Source organism: Amblyomma mixtum, chromosome 10 (assembly GCF_055824585.1).
Source record: "Amblyomma mixtum isolate Tamu chromosome 10, ASM5582458v1, whole genome shotgun sequence".
Classification (NCBI taxonomy): Eukaryota; Metazoa; Arthropoda; class Arachnida; order Ixodida; family Ixodidae; genus Amblyomma; species Amblyomma mixtum.
Window position 1 is genome coordinate 43,986,659 of NC_143021.1, and position 20,018 is coordinate 44,006,676.

At 43.4% G+C, this 20,018-nt stretch overlaps 1 protein-coding gene and 2 long non-coding RNA genes across 3 annotated transcripts; all 3 read right to left on the minus strand.

Moving 5' to 3' along the window:
* Window positions 1–5,486: 5,486 nt before the first annotated feature.
* LOC149325672 (uncharacterized) lies at window positions 5,487–6,683 on the minus strand. Its single transcript, XM_089563589.1, has one exon. It carries the CDS (start codon window positions 6,572–6,574, stop codon window positions 5,672–5,674), a length of 903 nt encoding a protein of 300 aa, XP_089419715.1. The 5' UTR covers window positions 6,575–6,683; the 3' UTR covers window positions 5,487–5,671.
* A 2,938-nt stretch (window positions 6,684–9,621) lies between these two features.
* Window positions 9,622–12,372, minus strand: LOC149325673 (uncharacterized). The gene is made up of 2 exons (XR_016286485.1): window positions 11,691–12,372; window positions 9,622–11,428 (listed from the first exon to the last, which is right to left on the minus strand). It is a non-coding gene; the product is annotated as an uncharacterized LOC149325673 (long non-coding RNA).
* Window positions 12,373–12,376: 4 nt separating this feature from the next.
* Window positions 12,377–13,911, minus strand: LOC149325674 (uncharacterized). The gene is made up of 3 exons (XR_016286484.1): window positions 13,672–13,911; window positions 13,558–13,605; window positions 12,377–12,531 (listed from the first exon to the last, which is right to left on the minus strand). It is a non-coding gene; the product is annotated as an uncharacterized LOC149325674 (long non-coding RNA).
* Between the last annotated feature and the right edge of the window lie 6,107 nt (window positions 13,912–20,018).

The window sequence follows — 20,018 nt, forward strand, 5'->3', positions numbered from 1 at the left end:
GAAACGTAAGTCATCGATGGAGAAGAAATGAAACTCAGAAGGGTGGTTTCTTGGATTCTTGGTTTCAGATCGTACTAGGAACAGCGCTAGCACAGGGCGACGAAAGAGCTCAATAGAGGTTATGTGCAGAGCATGGCACGATCCTTACAGAAGGATCATGGTTCACAGGGAACGATTCCGGAAATCCTCAAGAACGAGTGAAACGTAAGTCATCGATGGAGAAGAAATGAACCTCAGAAGTGTGGAGTCTTGCACTGTTGGTTTCAGATCGTACTCGGAACAGCGCTAGCACAGGGCGACGAAAGAACTCAACAGAGGTTATGTGCCGAGAGGCACGATCCTGACAGAAGCATCATAGTCCACAGGGAACGATTCCGGAAATCCTCAAGAACGAGTGAAACGTAAGTCATCGATGGAGAAGAAATGAAACTCAGAAGGGTGGTGTCTTGGATTCTTGGTTTCAGATCGTACTCGAAACAGCGCTAGCACAGGGCGACGAAAGAACTCAACAGAGGTTATGTGCCGAGCATGGCACGATCCTGACAGAACCATCATAGTCCACAGGGAACGATTCCGGAAATCCTCAAGAACGAGTGAAACGTAAGTCATCGATGGAGAAGAAATGAAACTCAGAAGGGTGGTTTCTTGGATTCTTGGTTTCAGATCGTACTAGGAACAGCGCTAGCACAGGGCGACGAAAGACCTCAACAGAGGTTATGTGCAGAGCATGGCACGATCCTTACAGAAGGATCATGGTTCACAGGGAACGATTCCGGAAATCCTCAAGAACGAGTGAAACGTAAGTCATCGATGGAGAAGAAATGAACCTCAGAAGTGTGGAGTCTTGCACTGTTGGTTTCAGATCGTACTCGGAACAGCGCTAGCACAGGGCGACGAAAGAAGTCAACAGAGGTTATGTGCCGAGCATGGCACGATCCTGACAGAAGCATCATAGTCCACAGGGAACGATTCCGGAAATCCTCAAGAACGAGTGAAGCGGAAGCCATCGATGGAGAAGAAATGAACCTCAGAAGTGTGCAGTCTTGCGCTGTTGGTTTCAGATCGTACTCGAAACAGCGCTAGCACAGGGCGACGAAAGAACTCAACAGAGTATGTGCCGAGCATGGCACGATCCTGACAGAAGCATCATAGTCCACAGGGAACGATCACGGAAATCCTCAAGAACGACTGAAACGTAACTCATCGATGGAGAAGAAATGAAACTCAGAAGAGTGGTGTCTTGGATTCTTGGTTTCAGATCGTACTAGGAACAGCGCTAGCACAGGGCGACGAAAGAACTCAACAGAGGTGATGTGCAGAGCATGGCACGATCCTGACAGAAGCATCATAGTCCACAGGGAACGATTCCGGAAATCCTCAAGAACGAGTGAAACGTAAGTCATCGATGGAGAAGAAATGAAACTCAGAAGGGTGGTGTCTTGGATTCTTGGTTTCAGATTGTACTCGAAACAGCGCTAGCACAGGGCGACGAAAGAACTCAACAGAGGTTATGTGCAGAGCATGGCACGATCCTTACAGAAGGATCATAGTTCACAGGGAACGATTCCGGAAATCCTCAAGAACGAGTGAAACGTAAGTCATCGATGGAGAAGAAATGAAACTCAGAAGGGTGGTGTCTTGGATTCTTGGTTTGAGATCGTACTCGAAACAGCGCTAGCACAGGGCGACGAAGGAACTCAACAGAGGTTATGTGCCGAGCATGGCACGATCCTGACAGAAGCATCATAGTCCACAGGGAACGATTCCGGAAATCCTCAAGAACGAGTGAAGCGGAAGCATCGATGGAGAAGAAATGAACCTCAGAAGTGTGCAGTCTTGCACTGTTGGTTTCAGATCGTACTCGAAACAGCGCTAGCACAGGACGACGAAAGAACTCAACAGAGGTTATGTGCCGAGCATGGCACGATCCTGACAGAAGCATCATAGTCCACAGAGAACGATTCCGGAAATCCTCAAGAACGAGTGAAACGTAAGTCATCGATGGAGAAGAAATGAAACTCAGAAGGGTGGTGTCTTGGATTCTTGGTTTCAGATCGTACTCGAAACAGCGCTAGCACAGGGCGACGAAAGAACTCAACAGAGGTTATGTGCCGAGCATGGCACGATCCTGACAGAAGCATCATAGTCCACAGGGAACGATTCCGGAAATCCTCAAGAACGAGTGAAACGTAAGTCATCGATGGAGAAGAAATGAAACTCAGAAGGGTGGTGTCTTGGATTCTTGGTTTCAGATCGTACTCGAAACAGCGCTAGCACAGGGCGACGACAGAACTCAACAGAGGTTATGTGCCGAGCATGGCACGATCCTGACAGAAGCATCATAGTCCACAGGGAACGATTCCGGAAATCCTCAAGAACGAGTGAAACGTAAGTCATCGATGGAGAAGAAATGAAACTCAGAAGGGTGGTGTCTTGGATTCTTGGTTTCAGATCGTACTAGGAACAGCGCTAGCACAGGGCGACGAAAGAACTCAACAGAGGTTATGTGCAGAGCATGGCACGATCCTTACAGAAGGATCATAGTTCGCAGGGAACGATTCCGGAAATCCTCAAGAACGAGTGAAACGTAAGTCATCGATGGAGAAGAAATGAAACTCAGAAGGGTGGTGTCTTGGATTCTTGGTTTTATTTTTATTTATTTATTCGATACTGTCAATCCCATCAGGGATCGTAACAGGGAGGGCATTCAAAGTACAGAGGCACACAAAAAAATAGCAATGGTAATTAATCAATGTACATAAAAAATATAACACGAGATTATACATTAGAAGATACGAATAACAAATAAACCAGAGTGAGGAGCATGTGACAAGATTTTGGCGGACAATAATACCACAAGTGAAAACACAAACGGAAGGAATAACTTGGTAATGACATATATGAACTCAATAAATACTAAGATATAAGTAGTTGATTTTCCACACGTGTGCTAAAGGAATTCAATGATGGACTACTAACAATGGATGTGTTCAAGGTGTTCCATTCGCGTATAGCACGAGGGAAGTATGAATATTTGAAAGTGTCAGTACGGAATGAAAACTCGTTTAGAGTGTGTATGTGTTTGTTACGTGTTTGTCGCGTTTGTGATTGTGATATGTATCTTGAAGTGGCGACTTTTAATTGATTGTGTACGAGTTGGTACATGGTTTTAAGGCGCGCTAGTTTTGCTCTGTTGTGAAGGGTTAGTAGTCCTGCGTGTTTGATTAGTTCTGTTGGTGAGTCTGTCAACCTGTGTCTATTAAATATACATCTGACCGCCTTCCTCTGCACTGCTTCTATTTGTTTCGTGAGCTTGTTAGTGAAAGGAAACCAAACAACATTAGCATACTCTAGAATTGGTCTGACATATGTGTTATATGCAAGAAGCTTTGTTTCTGATGGTGCTAGTTTGAGGCGTCTATTAATGAAAAATAACTGTTTTAAGGCGGTTGATGTGACATTGTTAACATGAGAATCCCATCTGAGGTCAGAGGTTAGTGTTATGCCCAAATATTTATATTCGGACACCGAATCAAGAGGAATATTGTTTAATGTGTACTGAAAATTTATTTGTGTATCTTTCTGGTTACGGATAAAGCAACTGATTTTTTAACATTAATAGTCATCTGCCATTCTTCACACCACTTGGTCACTGCTGTTAAAGCGTTATTTAAAGCTATATGGTCATTGACGCAGTTAATTTCCTGGTAAAGTACACAGTCATCAGCAAAAAGTTTAATATTGTGAGAAATACTAGTAGGTAAGTCGTTTATAAAAATTAAAAATAATACTGGGCCAAGAACACTACCTTGTGGCACGCCGGATGTAACATTAGTTGTTTCGGACTTGACATTGTTACTTTCGACGAATTGAGTACGGTCAGTCAAATAATCAACGATCCAATCTACTATAGGGCCAGCTCCAAGGGTTGCATTAAGTTTCATAAGTTTGGAATGTGAAACGCGGTCGAAAGCTTTCGAAAAGTCTAAGAAAATGAGATCGATTTGTTTCTGCTGATCAATAGCGAAGGATATGTCATGTGTAAGTTCGATTAGTTGTGTGACTGTAGAAACTCCTTTCCGAAAGCCGTGCTGAAAAGGTGTTAAAATTTGATTTTCCTCTAAGTAGGTTGTTATGTGCTTTAAGATAATGTGCTCTAGTAACTTGCATACAGTGCTTGTTAGTGAAATTGGTCTGAAATTTGAGGGATCTGATATGCTTCCTGTTTTGTGTATAGGTGTCACTTTAGCTAGTTTCCATTCTTTAGGAATGGTGTGCGATGACAATGACTTGTTAAAAAGTATTACTAAATATTTTGCTACCCATTCGGCATATCTACGCAAGAAAATATTAGAGATTCCATCAGGTCCTGATCCTTTCTTTGTGTCCAAGTTTAATAAGAGGTTTAACACTCCTGCTTCTGTTACAGTAAGGGGTTCTAAATTATTTCCTGAGCAAAAACTAATACGAGGCTTAATTCCGTTGTCTGTAGTGAAAATAGAAGTAAAGTAGTTATTCAGCGTGGTTGCAATATTTCTGTTTTCCTCTGGAGAAGCTTGGTTATCTTTTCGTGATTTAGGGTTCAGGTGACGCCAGAACTTTTGGGGAGCATCTTTTAAGAAACGAGTCAGCGTATTAGTAAAGTAAAATGTTTTAGCTGTTTTTATTTTGGTTTTTAAATCAGTGATGGCCGAGTTTATTTTTTCAATTCTTTTTGGTGATGGATGGCGTTTCTGCACTTTTTTCAGCCGTCGAACTTTTCGCTTGGCATGAATTACGGTTCTAGTTATCCATGGATTACGTTTGCGTATTCTCTTAGTCTTGGTAGGCACATAATTAGTAACGCAATATGACACAACGTTTTTGAATCCCTGCCACAATGTTTCTATGTCAGTATTAATGTCATCTGAGAGTTGCTGAAACGGTGTTAGTTCATGTGATAAAGTATCAAGTATGGTAGTGTCGTCAGCTCGGTTGTAGTCTGGGTACGTTATTGTAGATGGAAAACAAGGGGCACTATGATGATGCGGGACAGAACACATTACAAGTTTGTGATCAGACAGGCCATCTAAAATTTCAACCTTTGTTTCTGGACAGGAGAAGTGACTACTCAGGAAAACTATATCTAAAACATTGGAGCTGGTTCCTTGCACACGTGTGGGTTCTGTTACAATTTGCGAGAGGTTAAAAGAAAGCATTATATCAAAAACAACATCAGCGCAAGGTGAGGTATGGTGCAGTGTATTCCAGTTAATATCAGGAAGATTGAAATCCCCTAAAAGTATTAGTCTCGCCCCCTTAACATGATGCTGCATATAAGTATACAATGAATGAAGTATGATAGGATCAGAACAAGGACTAAGATAGACGCAACCTACAACAATTGAAGAAACAGAAAAGCAGAGTTTGCAAAATATTGCTTCAACCCCCTCAACTTCAGGTAACGTAACGAAATGTATATCTTTTCTTATCACTAATGCCACGCCTCCGCCTCGCGTCAGCCTGTCCTTGCGTGCTATGGAGTAGTTGGGGGGAATTACTTCAAAGTCTTTGATTTCTCTTGTCAGCCAAGTTTCTGTTATAGCCATGAATTCTGGCTTTAAACCTAATAATAAAGATTCCAAGGGACCGAGCTTATTGATAATACTACGCGCATTAATGTTCACGAAAGTTATTTGGGACGTTGTGGACGGCGCGTGCGTAGAGCCCGTGTACTTGTGTCTTGGTTTTTTGCCTCGGTTAGTAAAGGTGTAACCCGATGAGCTGCAATTGGTGACACTTCACATTTTTCGTTGTCCCAAAAGTACAATTCACCGTTTATCTTTAGTTTGTCGAAAACCAGCGACACTTTATCACCGCAATCTTTTTGGTTTCCCGTATTTCCATAGCTTTTTCTGATTTCGCGGACACGAGGCGAAAAATCTTCACTTATGGTAAACTCGGTGCCCTTTAATTTGTGGCAGTTACGTAAAATGTTCGTTTTGTCCCTGAAATCTAGAAGCTTCAGTATTATAGGCCTTGTTTTGTCTTCTGCTGGTCTACCTAGTCTGTGAATGCGTTCTATTGCAACTTCTTCCAGTTTTAAGGATTCTTTAACAACTTTTTGATTCACAGCTCGCTCCAGCGAGTCGCTATTTTCTTCTTCCTCTTCAGGCATGCCATAAATTATAATATTCGATCTTCTGGAGCGGTTTTCGAGATCGTCTACTTTCAATTCCAGAGACAATACGAGCTGCTGAAGATTTGCAACATGCTCAGTACATGACGAAAGCTTGTCTTCAAGTAGTGTAAGGCGTTCTAGTTTGTTGTCTATCGATGTTAACCTTTCTTCTTTTATTGTTTTTATGTCATCGGCTATCTGTCGTAGCTGTTGAGAAAGTTCTTTCATATCAGGCCCAGGATTTGTCTCAACGTCACCCGCAAGTAGTAACAATTTCAATATATGCACCACATCGCACACTGTATCAAGAAGTACCGCAGGGCACGGCAGCACAACAAGGCAACGCTCGCTGGATCTAAAACATTTCCCAAAAGGCTTTCTTACCTGCACGAGGAAGACAAGCGGGTTATCCATCTGTGCGCAAGCCCAGCTGCCGTGCCCTTTGGTCTGAAATCCTTCGTTGACGGCTTTTATAGCCCAGGAAGCTTGCAGCGCCGCTAAGCATGGCTTGAAGACCACACTGTCGCTGCCGCTAGTCGTTGGCTATGGTAGGTGACGAAATCCATCCGCAGATCGTAGGATCAGGGGCGTTGAAACGTTGTCGTTCCATAGCACATGAACATGTTCGTACTGGAAGTGCTGACGTGGTTGTTGGCATCCCGACGGTATCACCAGCAGGCTGGCAATGATCTGCACGAGGAAGACAAGCGGGTTATCCATCTGTGCGCAAGCCCAGCTGCCGTGCCCTTTGGTCTGAAATCCTTCGTTGACGGCTTTTATAGCCCAGGAAGCTTGCAGCGCCGCTAAGCATGGCTTGAAGACCACACTGTCGCTGCCGCTAGTCGTTGGCGATGGTAGGTGACGAAATCCATCCGCAGATCGTAGGATCAGGGGCGTTGAAACGTTGTCGTTCCATAGCACATGAACATGTTCGTACTGGAAGTGCTGACGTGGTTGTTGGCATCCCGACGGTATCACCAGCAGGCTGGCAATGATCTGCACGAGGAAGACAAGCGGGTTATCCATCTGTGCGCAAGCCCAGCTGCCGTGCCCTTTTTTGAGATCGTACTCGAAACAGCGCTAGCACAGGGCGACGAAGGAGCTCAACAGAGGTTATGTGCCGAGCACAGCACGATCCTGACAGAAGCATCATAGTCCACAGGGAACGATTCCAGAAATCCTCAAGAACGAGTGAAACGTAAGTCATGGATGGAGAAGAAATGAAACTCAGAAGGGTGGTGTCTTGGATTCTTGGTTTCAGATCGTACTCGAAACAGCGCTAGCACAGGGCGACGAAAGAACTCAACAGAGGTTATGTGCAGAGCATGGCACGATCCTGAGAGAAGCATCATAGTCCACAGGGAACGATTCCGGAAATCCTCAACAACGAGTGAAACGTAAGTCATCGATGGAGAAGAAATGAGACTCAGAAGGGTGGTGTCTTGGATTCTTGGTTTCAGATCGTACTCGAAACAGCGCTAGCACAGGGCGACGAAAGAACTCAACAGAGGTTATGTGCCGAGCATGGCACGATCCTGACAGAAGCATCATAGTCCACAGGGAACGATTCCGGAAATCCTCAAGAACGAGTGAAACGTAAGTCATCGATGGAGAAGAAATGAAACTCAGAAGGGTGGTTTCTTGGATTCTTGGTTTCAGATCGTACTAGGAACAGCGCTAGCACAGGGCGACGAAAGAACTCAACAGAGGTTATGTGCAGAGCACGGCACGATCCTTACAGAAGGATCATAGTTCACAGAGAACGATTCCGGAAATCCTCAAGAACGAGTGAAACGTAAGTCATCGATGGAGAAGAAATGAAACTCAGAAGGGCGGTGTCTTGGATTCTTGGTTTGAGATCGTACTCGAAACAGCGCTAGCACAGGGCGACGAAGGAACTCAACAGAGGTTATGTGCCGAGCATGGCACGATCCTGACAGAAGCATCATAGTCCACAGGGAACGATTCCGGAAATCCTCAAGAACGAGTGAAGCGGAAGCCATCGATGGAGAAGAAATGAACCTCAGAAGTGTGCAGTCTTGCACTGTTGGTTTCAGATCGTACTCGAAACAGCGCTAGCACAGGGCGACGAAAGAACTCAACAGAGGTTATGTGCCGAGCATGGCACGATCCTGACAGAAGCATCATAGTCCACAGAGAACGATTCCGGAAATCCTCAAGAACGAGTGAAACGTAAGTCATCGATGGAGAAGAAATGAAACTCAGAACCCAGACAACACACCTACATCCTAAGGACGTCCTTGGGAAGTCCGCGGCAGGACTTTACGCACATCCCGCGGATGTCCCGAAAAAATCCTGAAAACATCCGAAGTGAAACGCCGGAAGAAGTCCTTCGGATGTCTGACGAGTACATTTTTGGGACCTTCGCAGGACTGCAACAGGACGTTACTATTTTTATTTTTTCCTTGGCCAGGACCCAATATAACCTCGTGTCCTTTTCAAAAGTGTCGCTACTGGTCACGCATGACTGACCAAAATACCAAAAGCAGAAGCAGTGCCTCATAGCCGCAACAGAACCAGCTTCCGCTTCTGGCATTTCGGCCAATTGCATATGGCCGAGAGCGATGCTATAGTAAAAACGACACAAAGTTAGAACACAGGCCTGGATTATGCTGCACAGTGATTTAAAACACAAAGATTTGGCTAAAATAGTTTTATTCAAATATATGGGGCATGCTGATGATCAGGCCGAATGCTGATTCACAGCTGAATTTTATTTATTAATAACAGCACATGAAACAGAACTCACATAAAGGAAGCACTAACACAGCTTTAACAGCTCCTCTCAGGCATTTCTCGTTATTAAGAGCAAGTTCATGGATGGTGTGTACATAGACCTTGCTTCGCAATGTGTGTAATAGGCTTCATTAATTATGTTTAGCTTGTCTGGTTAGTATGAGCCAACATTATCACGTTTTCAAACTTGAAGCAGTAGGATTCCAATACAATAAGTAGCCAAGCCAACCCCAGATGCAGAGTTGCAAAATAGAGAGATGCAAAATAACTATACGGCTAAAACAGCAGGTATATACATATAAGTCATGTAAGGTCTAAACAGGCTTCGGGATGATTATCTTGGTCTGAACAAAAAATATTAATTGCACTGCAAAGGGCATGACATTAAAACAAACAGTAGCGGCATACTGTAAGGCATGAATATTATATGACTGTCTCATAAATAATGAACGCAACAAAACACAAATATGCCACTCAGTGCCTCATTGGTCATATGGCGCTCGGCTGCTGACCCAAAAGACGCGGGTTTGATCCCAGCCATGGCAGTCCCATTTCGAAGGAGGTGAGAAGTTAAGAGGCCAGTGTACTGTGCGATGTCAGTGCATGCTAGAGGACTCCAGGTAGTCGAAATTATCTGGAGCCCTCCACTATGGCATCCCTTATAGCCTGGGTCGCTTTGGGATGTAAAACGCCAAAAACCAAACTAAAAACACAAATGCAACTTTTTTTTTACTGAAACAACAATACAAGCATACGCAGCAGAGGTGAAAAAATCTCGATCACACTGCACGTAGCATAGCTAAAATGAGGCAAATTATGTGACTGCAATAAGGCATAGGAACTATTGTCTTATTTAGAATAATCAATGTTCTTAAAACACAAATGACCCTTTCTTGCTATAACAGCAATACAACCCGACTACACAGATTACAAATTAAAATAATAACATAAGCACTATCTGTCAGGATCAAATTTCAGCAAGCATGCAACTAGAGATAAAAGCAGGCATACAGCTGTGCATAAGTATAGTAGGTGGCCTTCACGGCAATTAGCATGGTCAGAAGATAAACATTTCAGTCAAGCTGCATGTGGAATAAGACAGGTTGTCTGACTGCTACAAGGTACAGGAACTATACTTGTCTCACTCAAAACAATAAAGATTAAATCACAAATGAGCCTTTTTTTTCGCTATAACAGCAATACATGCACACAGATCAGAGGTTGAAATATTGACACAAGCACAACCATTCAGAATCACATTTCAGCAAGCACAGGACTAGAAATAAAAAGCACGTATAAGTGTGCATAAGGAGTAGATGGCCTTTAAGGCAACTAGCACGGCCAGAAGAAAAAAATCTAAAAGACGCTGCATATAGTATGATATTAACATTAACAAGTTATAAGACTGCTACAAGCCACCGGAACTATGGTCGTCTCTTACATAGACAATAAAAGTCATTAAAATCCACATATCCTCTTTTTTTTGCTGGAACAGCACTACGGGGGTGAAAAATAACTCTAGTAGTAGCAGTCAGGAGCAAATTTACACAAGCATAGTGGGACTAGAGACCATAACAGCAAGTATAGCTCGATACAAGCAAATTTCAGATGGGCAACAAAATCCCCAGCTTGGTCAGAGAAAAAGAAATTGTTCAAGCACAAAGCATCGCATTTCTAGACACTTAAGTATACTACAACTGCTAGGTATCAATAAAGTGACACGTTTTCAAGATAATGCTCGGCTTCTCATTCTAGGCAGTCTTCTTTTCGGTTCTGCTATAGTGTCACCGAAAAGAAGAGTCATGTATACATGTAAAGCAGAAATCCTGCCACCTGGGCCAATGCTGAAATAGGCTGCCTTGCTGGAAGGAAGACAAAAAAAAACCTAATACATATAGACACTTCTTTCAGTTCACCTTTTTTTTCAATCACTGACTGCATTTGAAAAAAAAAAAACTTGCAGCACAATATACAAATTGCAGCACCTTCACATGGTGTTGGCACCAAATGGTACTTGCGGCAAGGAATTAATCCTTGCACAAGTAAATGTACATACTTCCAGGAGTAAAACCACCACAAACAGACGGCCAAGTAAAGAGAGGTGCGTGAGGACTTAGCAGGCTAAGAATACCCAAGTTAACTTAAAGATACATTTCATGATTCTACCTAACTACACAGGCTGATATGCAGAAGTTTTCACGGTATCTATTGAAATAATCTACTGAATTCTGTGCTCTCTCAAAATCAATCATCTCTCAGCACAGTGTCAAAGGAAAAATATCAAGTTTGGAATGAAAAATCCTCAACCCAAGATAAAAAATCAATAAAAAAATGTAGCACACTAGCAACACACTCACCATTCAGTTTTCTCAGGAGCACAGCTTTGTTCCCCAGTTTTCTTGCGCATTACCCGTTCAGTTGCATGCCGAAAACATGACATGGCTGCCTTTTCGATTTCTTTCAGCGTAGTTTGCTGTGCCTGAGTTGAGGTCTGCTGGTCGGTTAGGCAACCTATATACAAATGAGAGGGTATATGTTATGTATTTTTTATAGACAAATATATCTCACCTCTAAAAATTTTTGTACCCAAACTTTACTGCATTTCCTTAATTTTGAACCAGCAGGCAAAGGGCATGGGCTTGAGTAACAAAGGATGGCGTATTTCTACACATCTTATTACCAATTCCATAGCTGGACCATGCCTTCTGTGCAGGCAGTATGAAAACAGTCGCAAATGCACACTATGAAAGCTGTAATTCTAGCTTGTTCTAACCTGTGGTAACATTCATGGCACTGCAGCCATGAGCCAATGAACCAGATGACAACAAAAATCCATGTGGGTAGTTGTGAAGTGCGCGAATGTGCAGATCTGAAAATAAACAATGAAAATTTGGCATTTTTTTTCGAAGCAAATATCACTGGTCTTGACGCAATCCTACCAAGAGCTACAAATTCAATTATAAGCACTTAATGTAGATATTGATTCTGTGATCTTATTTATATTCGAAGTCTTAAAGGGATACAGACACAGTGTTTTGAGGTGTTCATTTTTCTGCTTTTAATGAGACGTAAAAGCCTATTAATCATGGAAATGAGCTTAAATATCTAGTCCACAGTGTGAACAGTTAAACTGTTTTATATGAGTAGTTTTGGTCTCTGTCAGGTCAATGCCAGTGCTGGAGTCCATTATGGCATCATGTGATGGCATGGTTAGGACTTACCCTATGTTTTGCTAGTGACTCTGCCAACCAGTCCATATATAGATGATAGATGTCAGCATTGGCTAACAGCTCCTCTGTCAATGATTTTTGGCATGTGGAATCAGTGAAATCAGAGAATTTGGAATAGTAAAACCCTTTGTGCCCAGGACACAGATCGGATCACTTATTTGAGTTTAAAATTTTATATCTGTGCTCCTTTAAGATTTGAAATAGCTTCCTCCAAATAATACTTACTGCACATTATTTTGCATATATTCAGCTCACAGAGCCTGTTCTTCCCTTGGCACCATACCAGCTGTAGCTAGAAGCCAGTTCAGATGTTAGAATACTTCGCAGAATGTGAGATGTCTTTTCTCTTGCAGTGTCTCCATCTTGCACAGTCATGTGATTTCTCTAGATCAAAACAGAATTAGGTTCGAAATCAGACCAAGAAAATAAAATCAGGATTTCTAAAGTTAACAGTGGGGAACTCTATTGCTATAGTCAGTTTTAATCATATTGAAGGCAGCTGGCATGCTGTTGTGAGGTATCCCTAGGCGGCACAATTAAACATGCATATACCCTCCATTATGAGCCGTCCATATGACACAGGGGCAGATTTGGCCCTCGCCAGCAAAAAATTCATATGTAAAAACATGCATGACCTCATTTTTTGGATGCAAAAGGCCCAAACAACACATATAGTTCAAATGAAATTGCAATAGTTCTCTTCAATACTATATATATCAAGGTTACAAACCAATAAAAGAAAATCTATGCGCATGCAACAGTTATAAACAGAATACAAAATTAAAACAGCCCCGGCCCGGCTCAGTGGTTACTGCGCTCGGCTGCTGTCCCGAAAGGTGCGGGTTCGATTCACGCCGCGGCGGCCGAATTTCGTTGGAGGTGAAATTCTAGAGGCTCGTGTACTGCGCGATGTCAGTGCCCATTAAAGAACCCCAACCGGTCGAAATTTCCGGAGCCCTTCACTACGGTGTCCCTCTGAGCCCGATGTTGCTTTAGGACGTTCAACCCAAACAAACCAATAAACCAAATCAAAAGTAGAACAGGAACTTTAGGCGCATATTCAGTCGAATGTTGAAGGCACGGAACATGCGACGAGCTAGGATCTAGTTGCTCTTGCGACTTTGTAGCAGCACACGGATCAGGAAGGGTCGTATGCAACACCATCGCCAGCAGCCGACGCTATTAGCTATCACGACGTGCCTCTCGGCGTGCACGCCTGTAAGCAGTACTCCTCGGCACCGTAGCCATTATGCTGTCACCAGATTAATATACTGGCCCCCAGTAAGCTTCTGCTCATGTTGAGCCAGCATCAGTCACTGAACTTTAATACCGCCGCTAAAATTACTTCAAAAGCTAGAAATCACGCTACACGGCTCACACACCAGGCGAGGACTACCGACTGCCACTTACTTTCACTTGCCGCATGTGCCATCCGTGTTTCCCGCTGCTGGAACCTTGCTGAATACGTAAAAAAAAATTACACTCGTTACGCAACCAACATGCAGTAGGAGCGTCAATAATTACCTGAAATTTTGGTCCAAAAAACGGAAAACTGGCTAATACACGCCTCAAACGTGCTCAAACCTTCAGTAGTGCGATGACGATGGTGGTGCCATTGAGCTAATGAGCAAAGAGCCTTTTTAAGCAACATGCACCTAAGACAAAAATAAAACTGTGATCCTAAATAAACAAAAAAATAACTGCAAAAAAGGATGTGTCTTATTAATTTTCATGATCATTGCTCTAAGAGCACGAAAAAGTTGCCAGTTGTTGTTGCTGTGGTGTCACTGTCATCGTCAGTGGCTGTTATGGTCGGAAGGCGGGAATACAATTTTGCGTCAAGGTGGTTATGTTGTGAGCTTGGAGGAGAAGCTAGAGTGTAAGCTCACCCTCGATAGCTATAACAAAACGGGAATTAGACTATTTGAGCCAGGTTCAGTTAGAGTAATTAGGTCGCCCTTCCCTAATTTCGAAGTTTTAAAGTTTAGGGTTTCTGTATTCAGCTAATGGCCCTTTTGGAATTGCTTATTCTCGTCCTGCTTTTAACGGTTTTTTGGCTCTTTCAAAAAATAAGTACTGGGTTGTTTATTACTTTGTGACATCTTGCGCTTATACATCGCATGGATTATTGTTTACTTGTTCTAAACAGCTGTATCAAGCCCGCTAGCCAAAGACGTCGGAAAAGGACAGTGGAGCGTGCCACTCGAGCGCTCATGAGAATTGTATGGCCATCTGCACGATTCAGACCCTCTGAATATACACATTTCCTTATAACAACCGATCTGCGACTGTTTTCGGGATGATCCCACCGCGGCTTTTATACGGACGTCATGTCCGTATAACGTTCGAGCCGCGACTGTTCCCGGGATAATCCCAGTGCGGACTTCATACGGATGTCCCAGGGACGTCCTGTTAGGGATGTGGGACGTGCGTACATTTTTGGGACGTCCTACGGATCTTTGGTGTTGTCTGGGAAGGGAGGTGTCTTGGATTCTTGGTTTCAGATCGTACTCGAAACAACGCTAGCGCAGGGCGACGAAAGAACTCAACAGAGGTTATGTGCCGAGCATGGCACGATCCTGACAGAAGCATCATAGTCCACAGGGAACGATTCCGGAAATCCTCAAGAACGAGTGAAACGTAAGTCATCGATGGAGAAGAAATGAAACTCAGAAGGGTGGTGTCTTGGATTCTTGGTTTGAGATCGTACTCGAAACAGCGCTAGCACAGGGCGACGAAGGAACTCAACAGAGGTTATGTGCCGAGCATGGCACGATCCTGACAGAAGCATCATAGTCCACAGGGAACGATTCCGGAAATCCTCAAGAACGAGTGAAACGTAAGTCATCGATGGAGAAGAAATGAAACTCAGAAGGGTGGTGTCTTGGATTCTTGGTTTCAGATCCTACTAGGAACAGCGCTAGCACAGGGCGACGAAAGAACTCAACAGAGGTTATGTTTTGAAGTTTTGAAGTTTGTTTATTTTACATCATAGATGTGGGTAGGTCCGGGTAAAAAGTGATCGCAGATCACTTGAGGGACCCCCGGACCCCCCTTTACATGGCATACAGCAACAAACATCGGAAGATGGTCAAACGCTAGAGACAAAAACTTTTTACACAGACACAGTTATACATACAACACTTTTTGTACATCATAAAAAAAAGAATATACTTAACAACGTTTTGTAGCTTATTTAAAGGCAGCTTTAATTTCGCGCAAGCTGCTTTTCGAAATATCGATATTCATGGACTGTAATTTGTTTAATAAGTGTGGCATATTGTAACGTAGCATCTGATTGCCGTAGTTCGTGCGACAAAAAGGAATAAACCATTTTTCTGTATTGCGCAGGGTATAAGCCGGTACAGTTTGAGTGAGGCAGGTCAAGTCTAGAAAGGCTCGATTATTATACTGTAGGGATTTCTTGTATCTGGTTGCTAAGTAATATCGGTACAAGCTATGGACTGGCATAATCTGGTAGTGTGAAAATAAGTGATCAGTAGGGGCATGGTAGTCAACATTGGCAATGTAACGGACAGCTTTCTTTTGCAGCATGTAAATTTTATGCATATTTGTTTCTGTTGTAGTTCCCCACACCAAAAAACAGTAGTTTAAGTGTGACAAAAAAATGGCGTTATATATCTTTATCTTGATTGCAACAGGAAGGAAGTTTCGGAATTTAGCGAGAATACCAACACACCGTGACAGATGAGCGATGACAGAATCTACTTGAGCGTTCCAGCTCATGTGGTTGTGGAAAAGTATTCCTAGTGTTTTAATCGTGTCTTTGAATTCTATGTTGGTGCTCCCAAGCTTTATGTCGAAGTTCTGAATAATTGCTGATTGCCTAGCATGAAAAAGTACGGCTTTAGTTTTTTCAGTATTTAAAAGTAGTACATTATTTTCACTCCAGGTTTTTAATCTATTCATTGCGTCATTTATAATTGGAATGAGAAGCTGTATTGAGGTGCCTTGAAAAAATAAACTTGTGTCATCTGCGTAAATGACATATTTTGGCTTATCATGTATTGTAACTATATCATTTATATATAATATGAACAGGAGAGGCCCTAAAATGCTGCCTTGCGGTACACCGGTACAAACTGCTTGCGATGATGACAGATGAGACCCTATTTGGACTTTCTGTTGACGATGTTGAAGGTAGGACTTTATAAGGCTTAAGGGTGTTCCGCGTACGCCATATAATTCCAGTTTCTGCAGTAAAACAACATGATTGAGGCGGTCGAAAGCCTTTGAAAAATCTATGAAAACTCCGATGCAGATTTCTCGATTTTCAATTGCATCCAGTATGATTTCTTTTTGCGTTAATAACGCTGTTTCGGTTGATTTCCCATGGATAAAGCCATGCTGGGAAAGGGAAAGAAGATTGAACTTTAAGCAAAAATTTATTATTCGTTTGTAGATTATTCTCTCTAATCCTTTTGAAAAGGCCGGCAATATTGAGATTGGTCGATAATTAGACATATCACTTTTATCTCCTTTTTTGTAGACAACGATAACTTTTGACACTTGCATTAACTTCGGAAACAGACCAGTAGATAGGGCGAGGTTGTAAATATGGGTGAGAATAGAAGCTATGCAGTCAATTACGTATTTTATCGGCGCAATTTGAATGTTATCTATATCACAAGCTCTGCTATTATTTAAGGAGGCAAAAATACTGCAAATTTCATTTTCATTGGTAGGATCTAAAAAGACACTGTGATCATTGGCTTTTAAATTGGGATGTACAGCTTTCGGGGGGCTGTTTCGTGAAACAGCATCTTTAAAAAAATTATTGAACTTTGTGCAGAGCATGGCACGATCCTTACAGAAGGATCATAGTTCACAGGGAACGATTCCGGAAATCCTCAAGAACGAGTGAAACGTAAGTCATCGATGGAGAAGAAATGAAACTCAGAAGGGTGGTGTCTTGGATTCTTGGTTTGAGATCGTACTCAAAACAGCGCTAGCACAGGGCGACGAAGGAACTCAACAGAGGTTATGTGCCGAGCATGGCACGATCCTGACAGAAGCATCATAGTCCACAGGGAACGATTCCGGAAATCCTCAAGAACGAGTGAAACGTAAGTCATCGATGGAGAAGAAATGAAACTCAGAAGGGTGGTGTCTTGGATTCTTGGTTTCAGATCGTACTAGGAACAGCGCTAGCACAGGGCGACGAAAGAACTCAACAGAGGTTATGTGCAGAGCATGGCACGATCCTTACAGAAGGATCATAGTTCACAGGGAACGATTCCGGAAATCCTCAAGAACGAGTAAAACGTAAGACATCGATGGAGAAGAAATGAAACTCAGAAGGGTGGTGTCTTGGATTCTTGGTTTGAGATCGTACTCGAAACAGCGCTAGCACAGGGCGACGAAAGAACTCAACAGAGGTTATGTGCCGAGCACGGCACGATCCTGACAGAAGCATCATAGTCCACAGGGAACGATTCCGGAAATCCTCAAGAACGAGTGAAACGTAAGTCATCGATGGAGAAGAAATGAAACTCAGAAGGGTGGTTTCTTGGATTCTTGGTTTCAGATCGTACTCGAAACAGCGCTAGCACAGGGCGACGAAAGAACTCAACAGAGGTTATGTGCCGAGCATGGCACGATCCTGACAGAACCATCATAGTCCACAGGGAACGATTCCGGAAATCCTCAAGAACGAGTGAAACGTAAGTCATCGATGGAGAAGAAATGAAACTCAGAAGGGTGGTTTCTTGGATTCTTGGTTTCAGATCGTACTAGGAACAGCGCTAGCACAGGGCGACGAAAGAACTCAACAGAGGTGATGTGCAGAGCATGGCACGATCCTTACAGAAGGATCATGGTTCACAGGGAACGATTCCGGAAATCCTCAAGAACGAGTGAAACGTAAGTCATCGATGGAGAAGAAATGAAACTCAGAAGGGTGGTGTCTGGGATTCTTGTTTTCAGATTGTACTCGAAACAGCGCTAGACAGGGCGACGAAAGAACTCAACAGAGGTTATGTGCCGAGCATGGCACGATCCTGACAGAAGCATCATAGTCCACAGGGAACGATTCCGGAAATCCTCAAGAACGAGTGAAACGTAAGTCATCGATGGAGAAGAAATGAAACTCAGAAGGGTGGTTTCTTGGATTCTTGGTTTCAGATCGTACTAGCAACAGCGCTAGCACAGGGCGACGAAAGAACTCAACAGAGGTTATGTGCAGAGCACGGCACGATCCTTACAGAAGGATCATAGTTCACAGAGAACGATTCCGGAAATCCTCAAGAACGAGTGAAACGTAAGTCATCGATGGAGAAGAAATGAAACTCAGAAGGGCGGTGTCTTGGATTCTTGGTTTGAGATCGTACTCGAAACAGCGCTAGCACAGGGCGACGAAGGAACTCAACAGAGGTTATGTGCCGAGCATGGCACGATCCTGACAGAAGCATCATAGTCCACAGGGAACGATTCCGGAAATCCTCAAGAACGAGTGAAGCGGAAGCCATCGATGGAGAAGAAATGAACCTCAGAAGTGTGCAGTCTTGCACTGTTGGTTTCAGATCGTACTCGAAACAGCGCTAGCACAGGGCGACGAAAGAACTCAACAGAGGTTATGTGCCGAGCATGGCACGATCCTGACAGAAGCATCATAGTCCACAGAGAACGATTCCGGAAATCCTCAAGAACGAGTGAAACGTAAGTCATCGATGGAGAAGAAATGAAACTCAGAAGGGTGGTTTCTTGGATTCTTGGTTTCAGATCGTACTCGAAACAACGCTAGCGCAGGGCGACGAAAGAACTCAACAGAGGTTATGTGCCGAGCATGGCACGATCCTGACAGAAGCATCATAGTCCACAGGGAACGATTCCGGAAATCCTCAAGAACGAGTGAAACGTAAGTCATCGATGGAGAAGAAATGAAACTCAGAAGGGTGGTGTCTTGGATTCTTGGTTTGAGATCGTACTCGAAACAGCGCTAGCACAGGGCGACGAAGGAACTCAACAGAGGTTATGTGCCGAGCATGGCACGATCCTGACAGAAGCATCATAGTCCACAGGGAACGATTCCGGAAATCCTCAAGAACGAGTGAAACGTAAGTCATCGATGGAGAAGAAATGAAACTCAGAAGGGTGGTGTCTTGGATTCTTGGTTTCAGATCCTACTAGGAACAGCGCTAGCACAGGGCGACGAAAGAACTCAACAGAGGTTATGTGCAGAGCATGGCACGATCCTTACAGAAGGATCATAGTTCACAGGGAACGATTCCGGAAATCCTCAAGAACGAGTGAAACGTAAGTCATCGATGGAGAAGAAATGAAACTCAGAAGGGTGGTGTCTTGGATTCTTGGTTTGAGATCGTACTCGAAACAGCGCTAGCACAGGGCGACGAAGGAACTCAACAGAGGTTATGTGCCGAGCATGGCACGATCCTGACAGAAGCATCATAGTCCACAGGGAACGATTCCGGAAATCCTCAAGAACGAGTGAAACGTAAGTCATCGATGGAGAAGAAATGAAACTCAGAAGGGTGGTGCATTGGATTCTTGGTTTCAGATCGTACTCGAAAGAGCGCTAGCACAGGGCGACGACAGAACTCAACAGAGGTTATGTGCCGAGCATGGCAAGATCCTGACAGAAGCATCATAGTCCACAGGGAACGATTCCGGAAATCCTCAAGAACGACTGAAACGTAAGTCATCGATGGAGAAGAAATGAAACTCAGAAGGGTGGTGTCTTGGATTCTTGGTTTCAGATCGTACTAGGAACAGCGCTAGCACAGGGCGACGAAAGAACTCAACAGAGGTTATGTGCAGAGCATGGCACGATCCTTACAGAAGGATCATAGTTCACAGGGAACGATTCCGGAAATCCTCAAGAACGAGTGAAA

Excerpts from the sequence above, each read along its gene's own strand:
- LOC149325672 (XM_089563589.1), bottom strand. The coding sequence starts at position 6,574 with ATGGATAACCCGCTTGTCTTCCTCGTGCAGGTAAGAAAGCCTTTTGGG.